Genomic DNA, 13,351 nt, shown 5'->3' with positions numbered 1-13,351 from the left:
GTGGTCATTTTGTCGGCTTGTGTCTGAACCGCTGCAGGAGGAGCTGTGAACGGAGCGGAGAAACCCGGTAAGGATGGAGCCTCTCGGGGCTTCAGGGAGTTGAAAGAGGCGCTGAAGATCCTGGAGAGCTTGAAGAATATGACTGTGGAGCAGCTCTGGACCGGTGGCTCCCCAACCTCCCCGACCTCCGTCGAACCCGCTTCCATGACTAACGTGGCGAGTTCGGTGACGCCGACGACCCAAGAAAAACCGACCAAGGAGAAACGCTTCCTAGACGATATCAAGAAGCTCCAGGAAAACCTGAGGAAGACTCTGGACAACGTGGCCATCGTGGAGGAGGAGAAGATGGAAGCTGTGGTGGAGGCAGTGGGGAGTGTGGGAGCAGGGATGGAGGCGGGTGTTAAACAGGTGTGTACAATCATTTTGCTCTTACCTCGTTTAGATATCTCCGCTCATTAGACCGCGTCTTACCTGTCGCTGCGTTACAGGCAGAGAGAGCTGGAGATGAAAAGCCCCAGCAGGAGGCGCAGACACCCGTAGGTCAGCAGGAGTGGCCCAGTGAGATTCTCAGTGACACGCCGGTACTGTGCCAGCAGAGCGGCGGCAAACCCGGTGTGACATTTACCAGTGCCAAGGGGGAGGTGTTCTCGGTGCTAGAGTGGGCACCAGGTAAGACATTCAGATGTGTAACCTGTGACTCTCTTCCCCCCCCACGCTTGTTGTCTTTGTTTTACACCATCTATCCTCCTCCAGATCTCCTTTGGTTTTATTTTTCCAGTGTCTTGATCTTTACTGAACCTTGCTCGACTGTCTGAGGCAGGAATTTCTGTCTGTTAACTTTACAAAGAAAAAGTACTGACAAACCACATAAATGCGCTGAGATGTTGCTGTTGGTTTTTCTCCAGAGCTGAAAAATGAAGTAAACTTGAAATGTTAAAAAAGTGCACTTCCTTTAAGCTGGCTTCAAAAATAGAGACAACAGGGTCTTTGACTTCCGGTTAGATCATGAGAGGGTGAAGACGCGTGCGCCACAGCTCCTGCACCTGATCTTACGAAATTTCGACAAATATCAAAGTAATACATCTTCTTCCCACAAAGCAACATAGGGATTGTGAAGAGTGCATTCTTCTCCAAATGCCTCCAAAAAAACTAAATCCGAAGCTAGTGGCGACAGAAACGACCGAATTTGAGGTGGCCTCAACTGAAAATGACGGCGCCAAAGCTGGCATGCCAGTTAACTCCGCACTCGAGGAATATACACAAGGTAACAAACAAGTACTCTCTGCGATTACTTCCTTGGATAATAAGATAACTCAAATGAAAATAGACGTTTGCGACACCCTACGTGGGGAAATCGCAACGCTAAGGGCTGAAAATAATGAAGCCATCACAGCTCTAAAAACGGTAATGGAAAATTACAACGCACAGCTGAAAGATCTATCAGAATCAGCGACAACCACTTCTAACTCCGTGGTGAAACTAGAAGAAAAAGTCAAACAACTTTCTAATAAAGTGGAACAACTGTCCGAAAAATGCACTGATCTGGAAGGGCGTTCAAAGAGGAAAAATATAAGGATAGCCGGAGTACCTGAAGGTAGAGAAAATGGTCAACGTCCTAGAGACTTTGCGGCAAGGCTACTACGAGACCTACTAGACCTGGACGAAACCCCACTGGTGGACCGTGCACACAGAGCCCTACGAGTGACCCCAGAAGAAGAGGCCCCGCCACGACACTTGATTGTGAGGATACACTATTGCCATACTATGGAAGAAATACTTCGAAGAATCTCCACCAGGAAAAATCTGAAGCTCGGAGATATCCGCGTTCAGATTTTCCGTGACCTACCCCAGGCGGTGGTAAAACGACGAGCAGCGTTTACTCCAGCAAGAAACCTGCTTCGAGACCAACCCGGAGTTAAATATGGGCTTCTATACCCGGCTAAACTTAGGGTGACACACAATGGTACGGAACTGGTCTTTATAGATCCCAACGAAGCACTTCGCTACGCACAAGAAAAATTTGGATCTCAATAAGGACGGCATAAGGTAGATAAACCAGAGCTCTGCATCTGGCCCAATGACACGTACTTACTTTGATATAAAAAATCATCATTTGCCCAGGAGCTATGGACAAAGGAAGTTTTGAGATAGAATATTTTGGTAAGCTTAGTTTTTGTTATAGCATCCCCTCGAATTTTTTTTTTTTTTTTTTTTTTTTTTTTTGGGATACACGGAAGGGGATGCATTGCTTACGTTTTTTCTTTTTTGTCACGGTTACATACGGGTAGGGGGGTGGGGGGTGAGGGTTGGGACCCATATCTCGACTGTACGAATATGGAAAATACGAGAATTAAGCCGCCCTAAAGTATACAAATGCAAGATAATGGAAAGGTAAAAAATGTGGATTTAACTTTTTGTACTTGGAATGTAAAGGGTGTAAATGAACCTGTTAAAAGAGGCAAAGTTTTATCGTACTTGAAATCTCTTAACGTGGATATTATTTTTTTACAAGAAACTCACTTGAAAAATGCGGCTCACAATAAACTTAAATGTAGATGGATAAATCAGGTGTACTACTCAACACTTTCCGCCAAAACTAGAGGGGTAGCTATCTTAATCAAGAAAGATACCCCGTTCAAACATAACTCCACTATAGTTGATAAGAATGGGAGATATGTATTAGTGACTGGGGAGCTGCATACTACTCCAATTATTCTACTGAATGTCTATGGGCCCAACCATGACGATCCAGAATTCTATAGAAAGGTCTTCAGCTTAATTCCGGATATACCCAACAGTAATTTAATAATTGGAGGTGACTTTAACCTAGTATTAGATCCATATTTGGATAAATCCTTGTCCAAAAAAATCACACCGTGTAAAAGCAGTAATTTTATTAAAACATATATGAAGAATATGAATATCTGTGATGCGTGGAGAATTTTAAATCCATCAGGCAGAGAGTATTCTTTCCACTCCCACGTACACAATAGTTATTCAAGGATTGATTATTTTTTGGTGGATGGAAAAATGCTCCCCCTAATTCGAAATGCAACCTATCACAATATTATTATCTCTGATCACTGCCCCGTTACTTGTTCCTTTGCACTTAGTAACCCCATTAAAACATACAGAAATTGGAGATTTGACCCACAATTACTGAACGATTTAGAATTTAAACAATATATAAACTCTCAGATGTCTTTATTCTTTGATATAAACGATAATGCTGAGACCTCTCCAGATATACTATGGGAAACGTTTAAAGCTTATATCAGGGGGTTTATAATATCATATCAAGCGTCACGGAACAAAAGGAATAAATTAGAACAGCTAAATTTAGAAAAAAGAATCCACGAACTGGACGTCAATAATGCAATGGCTCCTTCTTTAGATAAGTATAATACTATTTGTGCACTAAAATATAAACTAAACCAAATATTATCTATTAATATTAATAGAACTTTCACTTTTGTGAGACAGAACTATTTTGAATTTGGGGATAAACCCCATAAGTTGCTAGCCAGACAACTAAAGAAACTAGAAAATGATAGAGCGATTCATAAAATCAGAACAAGTAACGGAAATCTGGTCACATCACACAAAGATATTAACGATAACTTTAGACAGTTTTATGAATCCCTCTATACTTCTCATCCCACTGCAGGGCCTAATGAAATGCAGGAATTTTTAGATAAATGTGATCTTCCTGTGTTAGACCAGACAAATGCCAATATTTTGAACGCTAAGATCACAATTGAAGAAATTACAAAATCTATCGGATCACTAAAAAACAACAAGAGTCCAGGCCCTGATGGGTTAGGGAATGAGCTCTATAAATATTTTAAGATCAAATTAAGTCCATATCTATTTAAATTATATAACCATGCATACAAAATGAGCACCCTACCTCCAACATTGAATGAAGCAACTATTATAGTACTTCCAAAAAAAGGCAAAGCACCGGAGGAAGTGGGATCATATAGACCTATTTCTCTATTAAATTCTGATCAAAAAATTCTGGCTAAAATACTAGCGAGTAGACTTAATACAGTAATAGATAAATTGGTGCATTCAGACCAAACAGGTTTCATTCCAAACAGGAGTTCTTTTAATAATCTTCGACGTCTATTTAATATAATCTACTCCCCCAAGGTACAACAGGACCTACTTATACTTAGTTTGGATGCCGAAAAGGCATTCGATCATGTGGAGTGGTCCTACCTCTTTGCAGTCCTAGAAAAATTTCAACTGGGACAAGATTTCATCTCTTGGATAAAACTACTTTATAATAATCCCACAGCCAGAATTCTTACAAATCAGACATTATCAACTCAGTTTAAACTCAGCAGAGGTACAAGACAAGGATGCGCTCTTAGTCCATTATTATTTGCCCTGGCTTTGGAACCCTTAGCACAGACAATTCGAACCCATATGGATATACACGGTTATGATACAACATACACTTCTAATTCTATATCGCTCTATGCTGACGACATATTATTATACATAACAAAACCATTAATATCCCTCCCAGCAATTCTCTCCGTGATTGATAAATTCAGTACTTTCGCAGGTTACAAGATTAACTGGGGAAAAAGCGAAATACTGCCCATTAAATTAGAGAATAAACAATGGCTTACATCTCTCCCATTTAAAATATCCTATGAAAAAATCACTTACTTGGGCATTACAATACCAAAAAAATACAGCTCCCTAATGAAAGAGAATTTTCTTCCCTTACTGGAGAAACTTAAAAATAACATTCAGTACTGGAGGACACTTCCTATTTCTTTAATAGGGAGAGTGAATTCAATAAGAATGGTATTCCTCCCGCAGTATTTGTATCTGGTTCAAAACATCCCAATTTTCTTGCCCAAATCTTTTTTTAAAAAGATGGACGCCATCATTATGCCATTTATATGGAATTATAAAACACATAGAATAAAAAAAGACCACCTATGCAAACATAGATCCCTTGGTGGACTTACACTACCTAACTTTATGTACTACTACTGGGCATCAAATTTAAGAATAATTTCCCTTCTATTGGATGACACAGCAATACTCCCTAACGGCTTACAGATGGAGCGGGAGGATTGCCTTCCTTACTGTGTTGGTGGAATACTACTCTCTCCTATTCTTTTGACAAACTCATATTACAATTCGAATCCAGTGATTTATAATACCGTACAAATTTGGAGACAAATAATTAAGCACTTCAAATTGAAAAAACTATCAATGTGTACATCCATTACAGCTAACCCCTCTTTCCTTCCATCATGTGTAGACGGAGCTTTCAATATATGGCAGGAATTGGGAATTTGTAAATTAAAAGATTTATACCTAAATGATACTTTTATGTCATTCCAACATTTAAAAGATAGATTTGGATTGCCTCACAGTCATTTTTTTAGATATCTTCAACTAAGAGACTATATCCGTACATACCTGCCACAATTTGAAAACATATCGTCCGATCCTTTGGACAGATGTCTTAGTGATGGAAGGGGGTTTGAACAGAGAATTTCATTATTTTATAATTCAATACAGGAGATGAGTATACCTTCAACTACTTCAATCAAAGAGGAGTGGGAAAAAGATTTTGGGACTCTCCTATCAGAAGATTTCTGGCAGGAGGCCTTACACAATATAAATACGCCTTTTATTAATTCCCGTCACTGTTTAATTCAGTACAAAATTATACACAGACTACACTATTCAAGGGAAAAACTTCACAAAATGTATCCAGAGTGTTCCCCCCTCTGTGAAAAATGCAAGATACACTATGGAAATCTGTTACATTGTTTTGCACTATGCCCAAGGCTTCAGGGTTTTTGGTATGATATTTTTACTTATATGTCTAATATTTTTAAAAGTAAGATTGAACCAAATCCGACAGTAATCATCTTTGGGATTTCCAACGAAACACAAAATTTACAACATTCTCAAAAAAGGTTTATGGCATATGCTTTGATTATTGCAAAGAAATTGATCCTGCAGCTTTGGAAAGGTAATGAGACTCCTGTATTAAAAATGTGGCTTACTGAACTTATAAACACTCTTCACCTTGAAAAAATAAGATATAGTATGAATGACAATGTAAAAGATTTTGAATTAATCTGGCACCCTTTACTTATATACCTTGGGAAAATATAAAACTTTGTTTACTTGTTTCTCTTCCCTTTTGCCGACAGCCGGGGTATTGGGACCCCTTATGGGTGACTGCGGGGTTTTTTTTTTTTTTTTTTTTTTTTTGTTGTTGTTGGTGTTGTTTAATTATTTGCCTTGTTAGTTTAGAGAAAAAAAGGAGCATAAGCTATGTTATGTCAATTTGTAAAAACTACAATCATGATACTTGCTCTCAATAAAAATATTTGAAACAAAAATAGAGACAACAGAAGTTTATTTACAGCCTGCAGGAAAACCGTTATGGCCTCTGCGGATGGTTTCCCAAACTCGCCGTAGCTGATAACTAAACACCCCGCCCCCTCATCCAAATATGGTCAATTTTGGCTCCAAAACACAAACACAGCTGCGGCCAAAACACAGATGTTGAGTCCATGTTTGCTTTATATGGTTTATGGGCACAATCGGGTGGTTTACATCATCGGTGTAGCTGAACCTGTAAGTCCAGTAGAGACCTGCAGATCGTTCAGGAGGACAGAGGATGAACGGCAAATACAATAAATATACACGTCGTGTCAGAAGTGGGTCAGATCACCATCAGCCTGATCTGCTGCTTTAGGATTTATTTTTTCCCTGCATGGTTTTCACTAACACAGTCGCACCTGTGAACGCATCGTTTTGTGTACTGAATGCTCAGTTAATTGTGTAGATTTCTTTCTTACTGTGGTCGTGTTCAGTCATCATTCGTCGCCGTCCTCCTTTCTGTCTCTCACAGAAACTCACTCGTTTAAGAAAATGGAGTTCCAGCCTGCGGAGGCGAAGAAGTTCTTCAGCACGGTGAGGAAGGAAATGGCTCTGCTAGCGACATCGCTGCCTGATGGCATCATGGTCAAAACCTTTGAGGACCGCATGGTGGGTTTCCTGTCATTAATGCCGGGAAAGTAAAGCAGTGCATGCTTTTATTGTCATTTTTCAGAATTAAACTTTTCTGCTTTTCCTGATTTTCCACCTTTGGTTTCTTCTCGGAAACAGAAAGTTTGTGAGCGTGTCTGAAGGCTTAAAAGGGGAGGAGCTAAATTGTCTTGTTTACAGTGTAGATTAATTGAAGAGCTGAGTTGAAGGTTGCGTAAAAGCTGAGGATTATTTTGAACTGTAGGTTATGCAAAGCTAGTGTAGTGGAGTCAAAGAGTAAAAATATGGAGCAGGAAATGATCCCAATCATTAAACAGATTATTCTTCTTTAGTAATATGCTCCAAATTTGGACGGTTTCATTTAATGCTGGAAAATCTGTAGATTTACTAAAAGACACTAAACAAGGACACAAATTTACCACCACCTTCATATTTAGGTGAAATCAACCATTTGTAGATATGTAGTAATTCAAAAGCCTTTGTTTTTCTCCGCTGTATTAAAAAAATGCCTTCAGCAGAGATTCAAGGCCACAAATGTGCAGAAAATATTTTCATTCCTTTTACACAACTTACATTTTTAAGTTGGAAAAAGTCATTTTGACAGCATAAAATTAAATTGCTAGTTCTTAAAAGCCTCATGATCACTAATGGGCCTTTTTCAAACCCAAATGCCAGCATGAGGTTTAAAAGTATTAATAAAAGAATAAATATTTAAAAAATTACAGGGAATGAAAGGTAGAAGCAGCCAGGCTTTACTCTTACGTCTGCTGCGCTGTACTTTGTTCTGCTATCTCATACGTATTCTCCTGCAGACGCCTGAACATCGGCCTCCTTTAGATTACAACATCAAACATGTTGTACTTTTCTTTTGTCGCTCCACCACAGGACCTGTTCTCGGCTCTGATCAAAGGGCCGACTCGTACGCCCTACGAGGACGGTGTGTTCCTGTTTGACATCCAGCTGCCTAACATCTACCCAGCTGTGCCGCCTCTGTTTCGATACCTGTCCCAGTGCAGCGGCCGCCTCAATCCCAACCTCTACGACAACGGCAAGGTCTGCGTCAGCCTGCTGGGCACCTGGATAGGCAAGGTGAGTGCCGGAGGTGTGGACAGCCTCAAGATGGTCTTTGTAGCCCGAGCACATGATTCAGAGTATTCTCAGTGGACTTTTATCAGGTCACTGCAGTACGGTGTTCACCAATCTGTCCCTCTTCTTCATCACCCAATCATAAACAACATCAGTGAAGTGTGTTTCTCCAAACTTCAGCCTGAAAGATTCAGTTGATCACCCTGAAGTGTTTTTGTTAAACCAGTTTAAACTTTTAAATTAATTGGACTTGGCAGTCAGTAGAGTCTTTCTGGTGTGTCTGATGTACGAGGTGTCACATTTCAGATTTTCCTGATTGTAGTAGGTTGGTTTTTTGTTTTGTTTTTTTCCACTGTTGCTTCAGTGTGGCTGATTCAACCACTATGGATGATTAGAGTGGTGTGGATTTCAGGGTGGATATATGACTCTTGGCAAGAGGGGGAAGGAAAAACTCCCTTTTAACAGGAAGAAACCTCCTACAGAACCAGGCTCAGGGAAGAGAAGAGGGAGACAAGATAGCTGGAGACACGGAGAATAACACACATTTCTTTCACCTTTAATGAAAAGAATAGAGGACTAACTTAGAAACAGCACTGTAACTGTAACCAACCAGGTTATAGTTACAGTTAAACTCTCAACATATGAACCTAAAGTACGAATTGTATAACTGCTGAATGTTTTGGGGTTTAAAGTGTCCAGGCTGCACACACACAGTACCTTTGGATGTTTTATTGTAATCTAATGTGAGAAAAGTGTAATCTGGGGACGACTTTACTTTAGCTTATTGTAGCGTTAAGTGAACTGTTCACTAGTCAGAGACGTCAGTGCTGAGCTGTTTTAATGCTGCTGTGATCTGCAGGGCACTGAGAGATGGACCAGCAAGTCCAGCCTGTTGCAAGTCCTCATCTCGATACAAGGTTAGTGCAATCACACACCCACACACACAGATTGTGCATCCATCACTACAGAGGACCTCACACTGACTCACTTTCATTTCCTGCAGATTTTCTCTCACCCTGGTCTAACCTTTACTTACTCTGACCTCTAAAGCTTGCATTCCTAACTTAACAAAGTACATTGTCCTCACAAGGAAGACACGTCCCCACAATGTGAACATGAAACTGATGTAGGTCCCCAGATTGCTGTAATACCAAGCACACACACACACTGCTGCTTCTCTTCTCTGCAGCTGAAAATGTTTTATTCATGTTTTCATTTGCTCAGAAGTTACTCAACTAAATATATCTGCCTCACACACAGACATGACACCATGTCCATACAACATCTGCAGCCTGCCAGACTAACAGAATCCAGGTTTTAAATCTCGGATATCTTTTAGCTTCAAATGTTGCAGTTGAATTAGTAGATTTCACAGTCTTGAGCTATTTTTCTGTTTTTCACAAATCCTGATTCGATGTGTGCCTGCAGGCCTTATCCTCGTCAATGAGCCTTACTACAACGAGGCCGGCTTCGACAGTGACCGAGGCCTCCAGGAGGGATACGAGAACAGTCGCTGCTACAATGAGATGGCTCTGATCAAGATGGTGCAGTCTATGACGCAACTCCTCCAGAATCCCATTGAGGTCTTCAAGCAGGAGATCCAGGAGCACTTTGTTTCTAATGGCTGGCGGCTCGTCCACCGGCTGGAGTCGTGGCTGGAGCTGCACGACTCTGCGGAGCGAGGGCAGGCCGCACACCCGTACTCCAGGGCTCAGCACTCCAAGGACCGACCTTCATCTGTGGAGCCTCTGGATGAGCAGCTGGCCCTGGGATCGGGGCCCGTGGCGGTGGCCCACAGCAGCCCCGGTAAGGCGGGGGAGGAGGGATACACGGGAGCAGGCGTCACCAGTATTATGGAGGAGGAGCTGGAGGATTCAGGACTGAGTCCCTCCACCACAGCAGCCTCTCAGCAGGAGCTGGGCAACAACTCAGACTGCGACAGCAACCTGGGGAACAGCTCTCTGGGCAGTGAAAACAGGGGCAGCGCTGCGGGGCCCGGCTCCGTAAGCCGCACCGGGACGTCCGAGTTGGGTTCTGCCGCAGCGAGCGCAGGAGGGGCGGGCTCCTCGGGGAGCCAGCCAGTGGTGAGACCAAAGAAAAGGAGAAAGAGCTACCGAAGCTTCCTCCCGGAGGGCAGCGGTTACCCCGACATCGGCTTCCCGCTCTTCCCGCTTTCAAAGGGATTCGTGAAGAGCGTCCGAGGCGTGCTGCAGCAGTACCGAGCTGCGCTGGCAGCCGCAGGCATCCCCGAGCACACAGAGGACAAGTAAGTGCCTCCTCATCCTTTCCCAGTATGCCACTGCACTGTTCCCTGCTCCTTTTCCTCCTCTTCTTCTACCTTTTCATCCGCCTCAAGCCGTCGAGGAGGATCCATTACTTGTTGTCTGGGAGAGGGGGGCTACAGCTTTCTGTCTGCTGTACCCCTGTCCAGAGCTGCACTAAGCCCCCAGCACTGCCCACATTTTTAACCTTTACCTCCATTTCTTAGTCTTTACTGCTCCTGCTGCCCTGAACTCCACAACATTCTGCCTTTTCTTGCCCCCATAATCGAACCACGATTGCAAGAGAGCCGCACCTTTGATCGTGAGCGGGCTCTGCTCGGGACGACGATTTGATCATGTTTTTGTTTCCTTCAGTGTCCCTGCAGACGAGTGCGAAGCATAAAGAGCGACTCACCCACCTGCACACACACCTGAGGGAGCTGCCTCGTCATTCACACACTGTCATCTTTTCATGGACGCAGGTTAAAAAAAAAAAAAAAAAAAAAAAAAAAAAACAGAAAAGGGGGAAAAAAGTGGCGCCAGTAAGAACTGTGGTGGCGTGGATGCAAAAAGAAAAAAAAAAAAAAAGAGTGAGATGAGGAATCAGTGCCATGTCCTCTCCTACACCCCCTCTCATGATCCCACTAGCCTCCAGCATCCTCTGCCGTATGGGGGGGGGGGGATTTGCCGGATGAAGAAGTAACTGGGTACCACTGGAAAAACTGCACAGCCCAGCTCCCGGTCAGCGACGGGTCGACTGCAGCTATCTGTAGCACTACTGATGTTATCACTGTACCATCCTGCACTACAACGAGCGAACGAACGAAAGGACAATCAAGTTTGGGAGAGGCGACGCGCATAAAACCACTTTTTCTCACCGGTTGTTACGCTTTCTGCCAAATTCTCTCTGTTCACACACTCACGCGAATCTTCACAGAAGAACAGGCCGAACGTCAGTAAAACTGCCAACCACAGACCACTTCTACCACCACACGCTCGCTGGCATCTTCCTTCGCTCATCACCGGAGCACGCGGCGAACATCGAGTGGCAAAGTTTACATACGAATCAACCTCCGGAGGTTTGGAGCTGTTTGGTGTGCGTGCAGAGGAGCACGCGGTGCGGCCAGTCGGGCGAGTGTATGTGGCGCAGTTTAGTCGGAGGATTTATCAAGGCGGTTCGTACGCCAACGTCGAACTTTTGATCCATTTCAGGTGGTTTTACTCACTGAACTGTAGTCAACCCCACATCACTGCAGATGACACAACTTAAACAATGAAAAACGACAACAAAAAAAATCCACACGGCATCCATTCCGCCATCTCATGTCAACATGTTGCCTTACTTGAATTGTTCTTAATGATCTCTTGTGTACAGAGCTGCTTGTGTCTTGCTTTACTCATTAACCCACGCAGGCCTGGACACGCATTAAAAACCACTAAAATCCTGCTCCAGTGTTTTTTGTTTTTTTCCCTTCTCTCATTCCCCTTCCCACCGCTGCCGTGTTCTGATTCGTTCCCCCTCCAAACTGCACGTGCCCAGTTGAATTAGATCAGAACGTAAACTGCAGTCGAGTATGAATGTTGATGATATAATTAATCTGCCTAATTGTTCATTTTTAGTTAGTTTTCTGATTCAAGTGGCCAATGGGATGACGCCTCTACAGTAAATATCTTACATTTGGATGAAAGGAGGAAAAAAAAGGGGTTTTAGCTACAAAGTTTCCACAAAGCTGTGAAACTCAAACCTTTGGGTCCAATCGTGCTTCCTGAGGAAAATCTGCATTCTGTGTTTACAACTTTTGAAAGAATTGCATTCGTTATTCTTATTCTACTAAATATTATTAGTAATGATTATTATTGGACAGGTCAGACATGCCCTGTGATGCTTTAATAGCGCTGCCTGTGCTGATCTGTGATGCTGAGAAGTGTTTGTGGATGAGAAAGCAGTAACAGAAGAGTATGAAAGTATAGAAACAACAAGCCAAGAGCCGCTGCGTTTAGAGACTTATAATAATTAATAAACGAATAAACATGAGGGTATTTTTTGTTTTGTATTGTCTTCCATTTTTTTTTTACCCCCCCCCCCCCCCCCCCCCTTTTTTTTTTTTTCTTTTCTTCCCCCTGTATCAGATGTGGAAATCAGGCATCCGTGATTTGTTTTCCTCTTCTCAGATTTTACTTTTTTCATGATTTCACTGCCTTTACTGCTGCCTCTAGCATCGTTTCCCTCTTCTTCTTTTTTTTTTTTCTTTTTTTTTCTTTTTTTTACCTCCTGTCATCATGCTGCTGTTCGTAAAATGTCGCACATCTCAAGAGGAGCGTGTTTCCCTCCCCGGCTCCACCGAGAACCAGGAGGTGACATTACTCCCGCCATCTTCATCTTTCGCCCTCGTCCTCATTTATCAACAGAAGCATTAACAGAAAATGTGAATCCATCTCTAGATCTCAAAATAAAAGTCCGACAGGATATCAAGCCCATGACGCTTTGTATAATTTTCTGTGTATGTGTGTATATTCTTCAGATTGAAACCATTATTATTATTATTATTATTATTATTATTATTATTATTATTATTAATGCGAGAGGTTTGTTTTACAGCCAAAGCATGTAACATTGTTGCTTTAAGCCTTTCGAATGGGCTACACACAAGACTTGACTGTACGATGTCTACATTTCCACAGTGGCCTGTTATTGATATAATATTTAAAAAAAACAAACAAAAAAAAGGAACTCAGTTATAATTTGTAGCCTGATTCCCTCTGTACAGACATCATGACTATATTGAAATATATGAATACATACAGTATATATTTAACACAAACTTGAGTTGTGATGAGTCGGGGCGTAGAGTATGTACAAAATGCTGAGTGTGTATTGTACTTATTGTTTCATCTTTTTAATGGTTTACTTTTGTTGCTTTAAGACGACTGTACAGTGATGTATTAAACTTTGCAAGCATTAC

At 42.1% G+C, this 13,351-nt stretch overlaps 1 protein-coding gene across 1 annotated transcript in view; it reads left to right on the top strand.

The window, feature by feature from the left end:
• ube2o (ubiquitin-conjugating enzyme E2O) overlaps positions 1 to 13,351 on the top strand; it is a 52,088-nt gene extending 38,737 nt beyond the window's left edge. The window contains exons 17-23 of the mRNA XM_086296249.1: positions 38 to 408; positions 489 to 669; positions 6,905 to 7,041; positions 7,927 to 8,130; positions 8,987 to 9,044; positions 9,556 to 10,393; positions 10,764 to 13,351. Of these exons, the coding sequence (XP_086152375.1) occupies positions 38 to 408; positions 489 to 669; positions 6,905 to 7,041; positions 7,927 to 8,130; positions 8,987 to 9,044; positions 9,556 to 10,393; positions 10,764 to 10,791 (1,817 nt within the window). The 3' untranslated portion in view covers positions 10,792 to 13,351. The remainder of the gene's footprint in view (positions 1 to 37; positions 409 to 488; positions 670 to 6,904; positions 7,042 to 7,926; positions 8,131 to 8,986; positions 9,045 to 9,555; positions 10,394 to 10,763) is intronic.

The sequence above is a fragment of the Aulonocara sp. 'chitande type north' Nkhata Bay genome, linkage group LG6 (genome assembly GCF_057382095.1).
Source record: "Aulonocara sp. 'chitande type north' Nkhata Bay isolate Kocher_YH1m ecotype deep benthic linkage group LG6, A_spYH_male_GT1.1, whole genome shotgun sequence".
NCBI classification, from domain to species: Eukaryota; Metazoa; Chordata; class Actinopteri; order Cichliformes; family Cichlidae; genus Aulonocara; species Aulonocara sp. 'chitande type north' Nkhata Bay.
The sequence above is the reverse complement of the archived record's forward strand: the minus strand, read 5'-3'. Positions and strand labels throughout refer to the sequence as shown.